The sequence below is a fragment of the Idiotropiscis lumnitzeri genome, chromosome 1 (genome assembly GCF_059441095.1).
Source record: "Idiotropiscis lumnitzeri isolate Australia: NSW breed Sydney's pygmy pipehorse chromosome 1, RoL_Ilum_1.0, whole genome shotgun sequence".
Classification (NCBI taxonomy): Eukaryota; Metazoa; Chordata; class Actinopteri; order Syngnathiformes; family Syngnathidae; genus Idiotropiscis; species Idiotropiscis lumnitzeri.
Window position 1 is genome coordinate 35,909,630 of NC_142391.1, and position 15,845 is coordinate 35,925,474.

The following is a 15,845-nucleotide window of genomic DNA, read 5'->3' on the forward strand; positions in this document are numbered from 1 at the left end:
CCAGATCCGCTAGAATTGAGCGCAAACAATAGATCATTTAAAAATGGGCTTGTGAACACACCTTGGGAATTGCAACTAACACAATGTTATGAAGGGCACCTACCTCTTTAATATGTTCCAAAAAACATACAGTATTAAATATACTGGTATTCTGACTGTCTGAAATCAAGCATCTATATCACAACCTTAACTCCATTATTTACTTTAAAATACAAATCACAGAGTTGTACTGGCCTATCATGTGCTACGGGCAACGAAAAACACCCATTTTTAAATGAAGACACCTCACCCGCCTGCTGTGTTGCTATCAACAGGGATCTCACAGATTAGAAAGCAGTGCCACTGATTCAGTGGCTGAAGCAGTGGGCATTTTTAACGTTCCACCTCAGTTCCTTCCCACCTGGAAGTTATTCATGTGCAGTTTAGCCAGACCAAAGAATGGCACAGATGCAAGTTGCATGCAAATCCAATGAATGTGTTAGCGCTTATACTTAGTTGTGAACAAAGTGAGATAACATACTGCCACTTTTTATTTTAAAGGGTGCAACAATAAAACTTCAATAACACAACATACTAAATAAAATGATTTCATAAATGTAAGAAAGAATTGCTATGCAACTTAATAAAAATACCTCCAAACACAGATGCATATAGTAGAAAAAAAATGAAGCTCCCTTTCAGTTTTTGGCGGACAAATTGATTGATGATGGTGCCAAGTGACATCACTGCCCACCATGTCGGAAAAGGGTGAGCTTCCAACAAAGCCAAGGAGAAAATGTAAACATGAAAAATGTGCGCTACAAACCTATTGAAAGTTTCATGTTTGTTCTATACACTATCACAAACGATATTTTCCTGGTGATGCCATGAGTAAGAAGAGTGTGTCTTCTGGCTCAGTAGGATGTGACAGATTTGAATGGCTGGCTGAAATGACTAAAAAGGAAAGACAATGTCGGAGAAGGATTGGGGGAGACAGTAACAAGAAACAGAATTAAGGGAAGACCCTCCACTAAATTTCCAGCCAAGAGCAGGCCTGACTGAAAGAAAACCTCTTTAGGGTTCCAAACACGCTTGTTGGAGAACCAGCGAAAACAACAATGTGGCTCCAATTCAATCTGGTATTTCCCCTGATTGCAATCACTTGTTTTGTTTATGCAGTGTTTACATGCTAACTAAAACACAAAACAGTGGAAGGACTGACTGTAGTGCTGGCCGTAAATGAGGGATGCTTTATACTGAAAAGGGAATAATATTCTCAGTCTGCATTATCTATGTATTTTAAATGCTAAAATATACCACAAAAACATGAAAATCATATTTTGATTCATGGTGCATACCGTTCCACCATCAGCTGCAGATGAGTCATGGAGTTCTTGATTTTGTTCTGGGCCTCTGCATTTAGCATGTCAGCAGCATTTTCCCCATTGATGGACAAGATGACATCACCTGGTTTGAGAGCTGCTTGCTCTGCTTTGCTTCCTCCATTGACCTGTTGGAAAAAAAATAATTTAAATAAACTGAGGCCCTATCCTTACTCCAATTGTTTCACGAGTGGCTTTGCCAACAACTTGTCAATACCATAAGTCAAAGAAGTAAAAGATGGACGATAAAGATGAGTTGTGACCGCAATATGCCGTGCTCTTTACGGATCACATAAGTCACGGTTCCGATCGGCTCATGCATCATGAGTAATGGATAGGATCGTTTTTCAGAACAGGAAAAGAAAACAACAAAAAAAAAATTTTGACCATAAACCATGTTTAATTCCTACCAAACGTTCTGACCTGAATGTTTTCTTAAAATTGATGAACAAAAGTCTTTTGTAAAATAACCGATGACAAAATTTAACTTTTTTTTAAATAATGAAAAAGACTTCAAAGTGCAATTTTAGGCACATTCCCTTCCTTCATACACGGAGAGTGCATTACAAAATAATCTAGGTCCACAACTTAGAAATACAGCTAACTGCTAGTCACTAACGCCGGATGGATGCCGTATCAAACAATGACGGCATAATTAACTCAAAGTCTGTAAGCGTCCTGAATTAGCGATTGAATATGATTCCGAGATGGGGTTGTATTAATGGCAACTATGTAATGTCCATTAAAATTGCAATAAGGTAAGCCAAAACGTTGAAAACTGAAGTCAAGTTAGCCGTTATGGCACAACGCAGGCCAATAAATAAAAGACTACCAAGGCTATTGCATTGGCATCAATGACTCATTGAATTATTTGGTGAGCTTTATTTTGAAGTTAGCCTTTGCGGAGCCAGAGTGCTCGCTGAGTAGTTTTGCAGCTTCCTTGACACGTCCGCGTGAATGACAGTTTGGCAAATGGGCGGAAAAGAAAATCCTGTATTATTTGAGGACGCGTTTCAGCCCAAGTCGCCAAAATGCTCCCATACATGCTCCTTACATGATCCATGAGGGTTTTCAACAGCCTCTTCTGCTATTATAATTCATGCAGACTAATCATGTTCACCCGTGCAGTTTTTTTTTTCTTCACCAACCATTCAATGGATCGTGCCCAGCCCGAACCGTAGTGTGACAGACTTGGTGGTTTGACCTTTGCAACTACTGTACACTCCTTATTATCAAAGCCAATGTCACGCCGCCACTTCAGTGGAAATTCCACATTAATGAGAGCAAAACTTTAGTTTCTATTTTCAAGTCTCACATACAGACACATACATAAAAGCTAAGATCAAGAGCTTGATTATACATTTTGTACAATTTGTGGACTGACATTCTCAGTAAAAGAGCGAGAGAGGGAAAAGGGACAAAGAATGTGAAACATTATAAAAGCGTTGGACAGTGAGAGCTTTCGGTCTCCAGAGAAAAAGTGTCCGTATGCAGAGAGAATGCCAGTCACATTAGCCAAGCAAGAGGGCAGAGAGGGGCATGCCTGTGTCCCTTCAAGAGGCAATTAAGTGTTGCTGCGGTGAGCCACAATGGCGGTTGCCTTTTCGGATCAGGACATGCCTGGATTAACATTAACGACATGCAGTTGGACAAGTTATTCTCAATTCTTTGCCCATGTGAAATAAGAATGGCCGAGTGGTCTAAGGCGCCGTGTTCAGGACCCAGTCTCCCCAGGAGGCCTGGGTTCGAATCTCGAATTTCCCCATTGTGGGACTAATAAAGGGAATATTATTATTATTATTATCATTATTGAAATCAATACTATTCAGGCAACATGAACAAAATGGTGCACGCATGTCAGTCCCAAGTGCTGGCAGATTTAAATCAACAGCCAGACTGCTTCTTAACTGCAGATGGGGATAACTAGCAAGGAGGGCTGTTAGTCAAACTGGACATTGCCAATTGTTTTCAATGAAGAAGTTTTATCTCTTACATCTGGACCTCGTGAGACTTCAGAAAAGACGTTTGATATTTGAGACAAGCAAACACATTGATGTTGCTGACTGGGCAGCTGTAACAAAATCCAACTGAGAGCACAATATTTATGTTAAGTCACGCAAAACTTTTCAAGAGAGCAAATGCATGCTGATAAGTCAAAGGAGGTGGAAATTCAGAATGTTGGAAGCATCACCTTATAGTCTATGTGCTGAAGGGGATTGTGGGTAAAGGCAATGACGTTGGAGCAGGTTGTTAAGTAGGCAGAAATACAAAGCTGCAAAGAGAAAATCTAGTCTATAAACCAGTAAGCTTATGTCAACTACTTGTACATGTGGTACGTGGATGTTATCATTGACAGAAACACATATCCGTATTTAAACACATTTAACTGTGCACTCCAGACCAGGAACACCAAACCTCCCACCTCAACTTCCACTGTAACTGTAATCAGTGGTTTCCTTCAAATGTAATCTACTTCCATTCTATTCTAATGGGTTTGGCAGGCAAGGAAATAGGTATGAGACAGCCTGTGGATGCAAACAAAGACAAGAAAAGGGACGTAGTGAGGAGGAAATTGACTTTGCATGGCATGCCATTACAGTCTGTGTTTTGACAAAAACAGAGGATATGGTTTGATAAGGCGAGAAGAGGTTCAGCAGCAGGGCGAGTCTTGACAAATACCTTAGATACAGTTATGGCCTTTTTGAAGTCCCTTCCTCCAACTATTCGGAAGCCCCATGGCGATGGACCAATCAAGTTCACAGTCAGTGCCATTGATCAGATTGGCACACACTCTTGAGAACCTTAAATGAAAACAAAGACTGTTAATGAAGGCATTGGTGCACGTGTAATCCACTATTTTCACTATTTTTTTTTTTAAACCTTGAAAATCTGCAGGCATTGCTTGACATTAGATCATCAAGTGAAGACACTGAACATTGAAATATGCCTTTCATCTCCACTGCTTTCACTTTGATTGGACTAAATCATTTTGACATGGACTGCATAACCACATCAAACAGGAATGGGAGGAATCTGGAATTGAACTATGAACACATGACTAACATTCAAGAATCTGCAAAGGCAAATAGTTTCAATAAATCTAAATGGACATTTGAGACAAGGAAAATAAATGCATGTTGTCAAAGCACTGGAGCGTGTTTCACTGCAAGTGTAGGGCTACGATATAACCCAAAGTGGCCCTATGAGCTGCACACGTTATGGACCATGGCTTGTGTAGCAGCCGTCACGTGTTGTTGACTGGCAAACAAAAATGTACAAGATGAAAAAGTTGAACAATGCTTAGTCCGCAAGATACTAACAACATCTTGACATATGGGAACTTCAGTTGTTGTGTCTTGTAAACAAATAGTCATGTATCTAAAGTGTGTGCCCACCCATCTTCTATGGAATCAATGAACTAACTTGTACAAATGTTTTCACATCTACCCATTTCTGAACATGATAAGAAGTGGCCCGGCTGCTATGAATCAGTAGGACTAATTAACTCAATATAACTACCTCCACACTCATTTTCATGTGATAATGCAACGGAATCTCTATGGGCAGTCATTTTTAGTGTGTGGAGCATATGCAGGGGATATGGTTAAATTAGCCACTGTTCACGCAAATATTAATGTGAGGCATTTTCACTGGTGTTGATGAAGTGTGTATGCGCTATACGAGTTTAAAATTTTTTTGCCCATACTCTGGGTTCTGCTTCCGCCAGTAGAAGAAAACAGCCGGTCGCCATGAGTACATGCCACCCAACAAAATCACCCCTAACCCCCATGAAATTTAATGTGCATCAGTTCTAACTGGATTTTTGGCCCCTAATCCCCACATATGTAGCAGGGTTCCACTATTCACATGTAATAAACCAGGCCGACACGCGAATTGCGAAAATCTCTGAATAATTGACGTCCATTAGAATGTTGGCAAAACTTCCCCAAAAAAAGAAAAAAAAAAACGTTATTTAATTTGAATTATTATTATTATTATTAATTAATTGTTTTATTTTATTTTATTTTTTAACAAGGCCCCAATAATGACGATAAACATTCAATGTAAATGTCCAAAGACCATGAGAATGGTTACTACTAGGGCTGGGCGATAAACCAAAAATTTACCGTTACCGAAATTTATTCCAATGACCGAAATCATTTTGCCCATGTCGGTAAATTCGGTGTTTAAAAAAAAAGAAAAGCCTTTTCTGTCTGCGGCAATGTTCATGCCCCTTTAAGACGACTACAGCGCCTCTAGTCACGTGACTCCACCCGTCTGATCGAGAGAGAAAACAGATGTCGCGGTCGTAGCTGGCGATTCAAATCCGGAAGCTTTTTCACCACCCACAACACAACCATGCTGTGCTAAAAGTTCAAAGTGAAAAGCAAGGTTCGACAAGTGCCAACAGCCCATAACGGAGGCGACACCATATGAGAGAACGTCTCAGAGGTGGACGCGATAGCCTAGCACATAGCTAAAGATAAAGCTCCTCTAGTTACAGTGGAGCGCACAGGATTTAAACGCTTCATGAAAGCCGTATTTCCCGATATGGACTACATCGGGCCGGGAGCTTAGACATGTCAAGCATTTTGCATCCACATCCGACTTGAGGTCGGGTCGCAACATGGATCCCTGATTGAGCCTGACTGTGCATTACATAGACGACAAGTGGCGACTGCGCACCAGAGTACTTGAGACGGCACATTTTCCCCGATGATGCACACTTGTTTATTTGGCTTGCATTGACATTTTCTTTCATTTTACTTAGCATTTTTTTTATTTGCCATGATTTACATCATGAGAGCATCTTGCCGCAATCTACTTGCAGAAAAAGATTTTGCAAGAGGTACCCTTTTTCTTTGTGACATTGTTCAAGTCATGCAAAGCAAGCTATTTTGGAATTTATACAAATGATTTTTGTACTTTTATTTTTCATTGAAAGTAATGTGCACCAGTTGGTCAATAATAAAAACAGTCAATATGCATTTCCTGCATTTATTTTGATTTTCTTTAGTCCACGGGGGGAATTTATCGTGCATTTATCGTTATCGAGGTAAAATTGGTCAATTTCTCGAGATATTGATTTGAGGTCATATCGCCCAGCCCTAGTTACTACCACCATAAGGGAGATTTAATGGGTGCACCTCCACAGCTGGTCTGACTAGAACAGTGAGAAGAAAGCTCCCCAACCTCTGAGTTATCAATTCCCAGTAGTTCCAATAAGTTAGGGAGCTTTGGGCATAAAACAGCAAGAACAGTATAAACATCCACTATTGGCATTGTAAAAAGGCAAATGGTGCATATTGACAGTTTAAGAGCTGTTAAACAGGAGAGAAGGAAACACACACACACACACACACACACACATGACTGCACCTGGGGCAATTGGTCACTGATCGGGTTCAAATTGCACTTGCTTATGGCAAAGTGCTGAACTGTTTGATGAAGCAGCTCTTACACCAGGCAACGGTTCAGTCACATAAAAGGCATCTCCATAAAAAGGTGACTTTTGTTCTGGTGACCTCCAGCTATTGCCGCCACACCACTTTAGACACAGTACAATACTTTCAAACAATAGGAGGAATTGTTGCCATGAAATCATTATCTAGCTCACTGTTCACCATCAGCTGAGCTGCACCATGGACGATGGAAACGGGTGAATAAGATGTTCTGTAGAACTGAAAAGTAAACCGAGTTGTTTTTAAACCTCCAAACACATATGCACCATCCTCCCTTTGAACAAATACGAAACACACCCAAAGTGTGTGGGAAAATGCAACTCTTGAAGTAAGCAAATCTTAAATAAATAAAGTTAGGTTTTCTAAATTTACAGTCAGGATTCCAAGTCATTTTAGTTGTCAATTATTCATTTTGTTATCTACATTCATGTCAATCTTTTAGAAATAAAATTTGAGACTCCATAATCTGAAGGATGAACAACCCAATATTTTTTGCTTTTAGAGTACAATTTCTTTTTGTAATGTGATTCTACCCCAAAAGGTATCACGCTAATGATGAAAAACATGCTATTGGTAAAGTATTTTAGAAATTCAGAAATTGGAGGAAAACCAAAAGCAAGAACAAGAAAAAAATCCTGTATTGCTTGTTGCTTGATTGATCACAATCAGCCCTCTAAACATGAATATACAGTAATTTTTTTGGCCCATTATCGTAAATTCATTATTACCTACTTATATTATTTGATAAAGTATATTATAAAAAGGGACTTATTACACATACACAGTCTGTTGAACTCCATGTTGCTAAAGAACAGGAGGGAAAGGACGTTGCACAGGTGTCTGGCACATTCTCACTTCCTAAGAAGAAAAATTTCAATTGAATGAATTCACACACAGAGTGTGTAAAGTCGTTTTGACACAATTATTAGAGGTTTGCCCTTCAGGGTAAAACATATGGAGGAGGTGTGAGGGAAACTTGAACTTAAATTGCTGCTCCAACATGCAGACAGCCTCCAGGGTCCTACAAATATGATTTTCTGTGAAACAAAAAGGTGCATCTTGGTGGCATTGCTTAATTTTAAGGCAGTCTGCTCAAATATATAACATTATGTACCTTAAACACAGTGCTTGGAGTCAATTATATCACAAGAGAAGAACAGAGGACAGAAGACACTACTAGCAAATCCTTGGAAGTCACTTTGGCTGATGCCCACAGAAACACAACACTTAACTCACTCATTTGCTGGAACGAGTAATAGGTACAAAATGAGTGAAACTTGCTAGCATCAGTCAGTTGATGATTGTGTAATTGTGTGGCAGGGATGATAACCGCATTCAGGATCATCAACTTTGATTTGCATGTCACACAGTCAGTGACCACAAGTGTTTGTAAATTGTGCCAAAAATTAATAAGAAATAAGTGAGCTGCTATTTACAGATTCATTAAGATGAATGTAATTGTTGAACTTTGTAAATTAGAAAGAGCCTTGCGCCGTCGCTCTTCAAGGAGCTTGTCCAATCTTTTTCTTAAAAAAAAAAAACAAAGGCTTGGCCTGCATATGCCGAAGAGGTTTTGATGGATTATTTATTTATTTGCCACATTTTACAGCCTGTCACCACATATTAAGAACATTAGGCAGGTTGGCGCATCCTAATCACTCGTAGCACAAAACACATACTTTATAGAGGAGGTCAAGACAAAAATTGTCTTTTCAATAATATGATCTATGTGCCGCTACTAGTCTAAACACAGTATTCTGATTAAAATTACATTTGGGGAATACAAATTAAGCAGCAAAATCCGAGCAATGACTAGTGGTGCGACAGATTATCTTTGATCTGTACAGCACATGGTCCACAGATTGGTTGGTGAAAAAAAAAATATGCGTGTTTACACCTTGAGTAATATGGACACCTCTGTGAGGTGTCAATGGAATTGCCAATGAAGGTTTTTATTCTGAAGTTGGCCGCATGACTCGTCATTACGACTTTCGGCTTGCAGTTTTTACTGCCATTACAATATCAACAAAACGGCATCACAAAAACCGTACTCTATCGCTAATTTAGGACGCTAAGAAACTGCTATTTAATTATCCCATCATTGTTGGATTTGAGTTTGAGTCGCCACCGCTTGTGGTCAGCAGCTAGTCGCTACTAGCCCCTAGCAACATGTGTCCGCCCGGCGATAGCAAGTAGTCAGATGTCTTTGGCTTCGCTATCTATCTTTACTTCTTTTTTAATGACGTGTACATAGAGTGCATTACAAATCACCCTATGTTTAAAGCAAGAGGATCTGCCTAAACGTGCACTTTAAGGTTTTTTTTTCTTTAAATAAAATAACATAAAAAAAGGTGAATAGAATTTTATCCACATTATTCGCCAGCACAACAAACAAAAAGAAATAATTCAACTAAAAATGTCTAATGTGCGATCAGTGCAATGCAAAGCAGGATACATTCTTGTTTTGTTTTTTTCTTTTGTTTATTTTTTACATGGACTGATGGTGTCATTTAACAGGCAAAAGTGTTTTATAAAAGAAGTGACAAGTTCTACAAAATATTTATCTTTTGTTTGTTGTTTGTTTTTGTTTTTTTTGCTGATCCGAAAAATGATCCAATCCGCGAGTTAAATCCAAGAGTCGCTCCGAACCGTGAGTTTCTTGATTGGTTGCACCACTAGTAAAATCCAATCTTGACTCACCTCTTTTCTGAGTTTGGTCATGTGACATTCGCAAGCTGAACCGTAATTTGTCATTACGTGAGCCCTGACCAACTGTGATGTCATTTTCAGACGACAACAAGTGGCAAAATGATCGTCCTCAGAGATGGATAAAAACAGGTGGATTTTGTTGCTTATTTCATGTTCTACAAATGTAATATTAATCAGATAACCATATTTAGACAAGTGTGACAGCATAGAACATATGGTAAAGAACATTTTTTTATTCAACTTTCCCTTTAAGTAGGACTGCCAATATTGTCTAGAATTTGTAGGTTCTTCGTTATTACTTGGCCTGTAACCCCTTTTTTTAAAGAAATTCTCCAAACAAACCTTCATTTTAATTTTTTTTACTTATTTCTGCTTGCTTGTGGGCTTACTTTTTCCCCCCTATGCGGTGACAGAGATGAGCGTTTTTGACAAGTAGAATCACCTGATTTTTGGAATATGGGTGCAAGTCCAGCTTTCCTCAACATTTTCTAGATAAACTTAAGAGTGGTTTGGGCTTAAAATTGTGGGTGAGTGTTACCCAGTGTATCAAGTGTGTATATTAAAAGAGTGCACACAGGCATACACTGTTGCAAAAAAACAAAAAAACTAAAGCTAAATATATAACAGTTAAAAATAGGAGACGTTGCTTCAGATTATGCCAAATTTAATTTGGATTTGGCAAAAGGAGAACGTCCCAGAAAATTTACAAGTAATCCAATCTAATTTGGGAAAAAAATATTCAAATTATTTATCATCAAGACTATAAGGTGGTTTGTACAACACAAAAATGTTACAGGATGATGCAGAGCAAAGTAGACACTCCCATTGAGTGAATAGCATTTGAGTGACTTAGCAGACGTCTGTATAACATACTTTGCACATTAAAATGCAAAGCAGCCAAAACACAGACACCTACATCAACACTTTCACCTTCCCTCTGGTTGTTTCTTTATGTTTACACAAAAATCCACTGGGTCAGAATAACCCCCCAAAAGCATGGCTGATTAACATAACAGATGCTTCATCCGCAACTGGGAGGCCTGTCTGGGCTTTCGCAGCGGTGCAATGTGTCGCGCTGCACTCCGACCGGTCTAAACCTACCTGCAACTACACACCCACTGAATAAAACGGGAGGAATGCAACCGCAAGCCTCTCCCTGGACTGTGTGAAATAACATTCATTTTATTCATTCATCACACCCCTTTGGTCGTATTTAGCTGAAGTCGCCAAGGAGATCGGAAAACATCAAACAATAACAAATCAAGTTTGAGAGGGTGTTGATTGAGATGTTTCTCACACATGTACTATGGCTTTTATCACTAATGGCTCATGTGTCATCCAGGGTAATCACAGTCACGGACATACCAGTAATTTGTGTGGGTTACACCCTTGAAAGATGCTACGAGATGCCTTAGTGCAAAATTTTACAATTATCATTGGGCTTGCAGTGCTCTTGCCAGTATAGTTTTTAATCAGACAATGACATGTCTTGGCTCTACTGAATTACACTCTCTTTCCACTCCTCATTCAGCAAAGGTGCCACAATGTACTGCTCAGCAACCTGGCTGGTTCACCACATCCTCTGAACACATCATCCCTTCTTACTTCAGATCACATGAACCTTCTCGAATGATCCAGCATCAGTGAGGACACTCGGTCCATTCACTCATGTTTGGTGCTAAAAGCTTTTTTGAAACGGTGGAAACATGGTCGGCATTACGCGACGTGTTGTTTCTGGGAAATTCTATGTGACACGGAAGACAAACAAACCTCGACTATAGACGGGAAGAAACTTTGATCATTCAAGTCTCTACTGATAAAACTGACTTCCTGCTAGAAAGCAAGTTCCACCCAGAGAAGAGCCACAACAACCAGCCTGTTTTTGCAGTTTGGAGAGAGGTTCTTCACCTGCTATACAGGAACACCAGTATTGTCAATTTCTAAACATGCGCTGCTGAGGTGCAGTCATGTCTAGACAGTTTTGGTTTTTTTTGTTTTTTGGAAGGAATGAGAGAAAAGCTGGAAGAGGCTACTTGGATTGCCTGCTATTTGAGAGCTCTCACCACCAGTATTATAGGGCAGGGAGCTAACGTAGCACTTAAGTGGTGAAAGTGTCAAATACTACCATATATAATTCCTGCACCTGGACCAGACTTCAGCCCTCCCCATAAATCATTTTGACTGCCTAATGAGCACAGGTAGCCTTGATACTCATATTTGTGAGCTGGAGAAGTGGTGGTTAGAGTACCTTACGTGGGCAGAGGTGTTTTATTATTCAAATTAGTTACTGTCATTTACGCAATACTTCCTTGGTCACAAATAACAAAGTAATCATGTGTCATTATTTGGAAAAAAAAATCATTAGTGAAGTCAACACTTTTTGATTACCAAGGACAGCAAACAGTCTGAACACAACACATTTGAATCAAATGGGAACCTAATGGTAAGGAGAAGACGTTTAATGACGTGGAAGTTCAGGTAAAGGTGGAACGTTTACTCACCTAGATTAGGTGTTACGTTTCAGTGCTGCGGGTCGTCGTCTCCACTTGTGGACAATTTGCGTAAACAAGCAGGTCTTTTTAACAAATTAAATTGTGGAGGCGTAAAACTGGCGTTAAGAGCTGTTGTAACGAAAGTTGTACTGTACAGTACTAGAAAGCGTCAACTCGGGACTCCACCTGTGGCTGCTCGCCGGACGTTCTCACAGGGGTGAGCTCTCACTGCCATGTGCTTCGACCAAAATAAAGGCTTCGTCAACGGCAGCAACCCGGGGCGTGTCGCACCGCAGGGGCGGGAGGAGACGAGGGTGTCGCCCCGGTGACGTTAATTGAGCCATTTTGCCCACAAAACCGCCACGTCCGCTTTGAGCGACCTGGCGCCACCTGGTGACGAAGAAGAGAAACGCTCGCGTGCTTCTTGGGCAACTCACTTCCGGCACGTCATCTAACTGGATGGTTGTGTTCACGTGACCAATAGGCGCGGTTTGATTCATAAGAGTTCTAAAGGAAGAATACGTTTTTACTGAATCACATCCAGTAACAATTATTATGAATAATTATGACTCAGTTATACTGGTAATTTTCTAGTGCCGTGGGAAATATGTTTTATTCTTACCTCCAGTATTTTACAACCTGAACTTTTTATTCAGAAAAGGTTTGGGTAATTTAGGCGACACTTGAGGATGAATCTAAAATGCACTACAGATTGATTCCTCACTAGGTTGCTGTGGTCGCCAGGTCATCAATTATCCAATTTCACTTAATTTGTCAGAAAATTATTATTTATCACTTACAAATATACCTTTGGTCAGCATCATATATTGATAATATATTATAATGATAATATATTATATGATGGAAGATACTGTAGTGACAGGGGGGAAGTGCACTTCCAAGCATACTTTGCAGCACTCCTTGTAGTTGGTGCTATTTTTTATTTTATTTTTTTATTTTTATTTTTTTTGAGTGAGTGTGTCCATGATGTATTTTTTATGAGAAACAAAGGAACTTCTCAGATAAAATGACAGGATTGACATAGTCTATAAATCATTGTGAGGAGTAACTGGGCCTGAGTTGTGGATGCACCTGTCATTCATACAACAGAATAAGTCATGGCTTCCAGTATGTGGTCAATTAACAGTCCTAGATTTCACAATAAGGAAGTTTGCGAGTAAACTCAGATGAGATCATCATTATTTCAGTATTTTCAGAGATTGTTCTACAGTAGTGTAAGTTAATTTTTTTTGTGAAAGTGATTTGACATCCTCTAAACTTTTTAATGCACATATCCACCTGTCCAATTTTTTATTTTTTCTAATGCAATGCTGATAATCGGAAAATATTTTGGATCCATGAATCTACAGATACATTTCCTGGTTCAATTAAAATTTGTAATTAAACAGTTCCCTTCATCATGATGAGACAAAGGCGACACGTAACAATGAACAATGCCTTGCCATTGCGAGACTCCAAAGAGGATGTTCACAGAAGTGGCAAGTGAGCTTCGTCACAGTGATCAGCATGTCGTAACAAGGATACTAAGAGTGAATGGAAGAGTAACAAAGTGAGAAGTCGACGTCCTTGGAAATGTGTATTGATCAAATGCCTGTGATGAATTTTGACATTCAGCTCCTTATTAGAGAACAGAACAAATATAACTGAAAAACTAAAGAGTTGAACTTGCAGATCAAAAACCTTTCAACCTTTCATCTAAAAAAGATGGGCACATGATTGCATCTGCTACAAATAATGTAAATCATTTTGCAATACTAATACGCTAAACCTGCTCTTTATCGTGACATCATCACTGCTAATACAATAAACACTGCTTCCTTTGCTGGACAGAGGTGGCAAATCAAGGTCGACAAGGGAAAAACTTTGTCACAGTTTGGCTTTAGCCACAGGTGCTCCTCTTCAACCGGCAGGTAAATGAGCTTGTGTTTTGGTTGTTTTCTCCAGACATGTCGGGCAGGTGGGTGTGGCAGGCTTCTGGCAGGTGGAGAGGCACACTAGGTTGAAATCTGCATCCAGGATAGTGCCAGAGAATTATATCTAGTTCCTATGCCTGACGTTACCCATTTAAATACCTGCAGTTCTTGAGTAACCCGCTTGCTCTGGGCTTTCTGTGGTTTCGCCACTGTTCTCCTTGTAAAAATTCCCCATCTGAGCCAGTCATCTCTACCTCCACTTCCTGCATCCTGGGTTTTTTCCCCGTACCTTTGTGAAAAAAAACTGTGGTCAACCATTTTTACTACTTGCCTCTCTGCGTTTTGGTGTCCCGATTAAACATGTCTGTAGCAGTGAGATTTGCTCCCAAGCATTAAAATTATACTCGAAAGCTCGAGGACATTGAAAATCATATTGAGTGTAATTTGGATTGAGCATTTATTTATTTATTTATTTATTTTCCCATCGCCATAATATATTGGAAATCGATTATATTAGTATAAAAAATTATTTTATTGAAGCAATTAATTGCCTAAAAAATTACATTTTGACTTGCATGTTTTACATAAAGAAATTTAACATATTTGACTAAAGTGTACTTAAAACAATGACAAACTCATAAATATTGAGTGGGTTAAACATAAAATCTGTGGTTTTGTACTTGTTTTATTTTAGTTTAGTGAACTTATTCCTGTGGTTTAAAAACAGAAATTTGTCATTTTTGTAACTAAGAATGATTGAGTTCCTGTAACAGAAAGCCTATAATAAAATACAATACAATTTATTTATATAGCGCATTTCACAACAGCTAGCGTTACAACAGTTCAAAAATATAAATTACATATCATCCAACTTTTAAGTTTTGAAAACCTTTGACTTTTAAAGTTACTCTACAAAATAATGAGGTCATTGATTGCCTCACTTTTTGAGTTCTGCTAACTTTTTCGGGTTTAAAGTGAGTCTGTTTCTCCCTTCGAAAGATGTTTTCCTTCCCGCCGTCGTCTAGTGCTTTCCCATGGTGGGTTTAGTTGTTCTCTAAACATGTAAAGTTCTGGATTTGCTCTACATAAGTGTCATGAAATAGCTACTGTTATCTAAATAAAATGGAATAGAATTGTTGTCATACTATTTCATAGAATTTATGAAAAGAACCCCAGTGGCCCTTGTACTTCGCCTCCTGCTGACTTGGGCCCCCTTGGCTCCTTATCTACGGCCAACAATCACAAACTGGATAGTGATTTAAAATTGGACTGGCAAATTGGTGCTGTTGTTAAATCTGCCATTTTTTATTTTCGGCAGCTGGAAAAAGTAAAGTATCTCCTTTCTCAACAGAAAATCATGCCTTGGTCACATCTCGTCTGGATTACTGTAAAGCAATTTAGTTTGGAATCATTCAATCCTCCCATCAAGTGACTCCAGTTGGTCCAAAATGTCGCTGCTCACCTCATGACTGGAGGCAGCACATAACTCCTAGTCTGGCGACCCTTCACTGGCTTCCTGTGCATTTTAGAGTTCTCTTTAAGATTTGATGGTTTGTTTTCAAATCTTTCAATGGTCTCGCCCCACCTTTACTCTCTGAGCTCCTCTACCCTTAAGCACCTCACGTCTGTGGACCAGACGTTATTAGCGGCACCGAAGGCAAAGCGTAAACTCAGAGAGGATCGAGCCTTTTCTGTTACCAGTCCCTCTTTTTGGAATGATCTCCCGCTAAACGGCTCATCTTTAAAACTCGTCTTGAAACTCTTTTTTATTCTTTTGACTCAGCATCAGACTTTAGCTTTATTTACAGCACGTTGTGATACAGCGGTGGTTGTCTGAAAGTGCTTTTAAAGTTGAGTTGAGTTGAGTTTATTACAGTCACCAATTGG

At 39.3% G+C, this 15,845-nt stretch overlaps 1 protein-coding gene across 1 annotated transcript in view; it reads right to left on the minus strand.

Annotated features, from left to right (window-relative positions):
* The window catches only part of pdlim2 (PDZ and LIM domain 2 (mystique)), a 36,560-nt gene extending 24,199 nt beyond the window's left edge, over window positions 1-12,361 (minus strand). The window contains exons 1-3 of the mRNA XM_088298413.1: window positions 12,034-12,361; window positions 4,041-4,162; window positions 1,338-1,489 (exon numbers count right to left, since the gene is read on the minus strand). Coding sequence (XP_088154539.1) covers window positions 1,338-1,489; window positions 4,041-4,133 — 245 coding nt within the window. The 5' untranslated portion in view covers window positions 4,134-4,162; window positions 12,034-12,361. The remainder of the gene's footprint in view (window positions 1-1,337; window positions 1,490-4,040; window positions 4,163-12,033) is intronic.
* Between the last annotated feature and the right edge of the window lie 3,484 nt (window positions 12,362-15,845).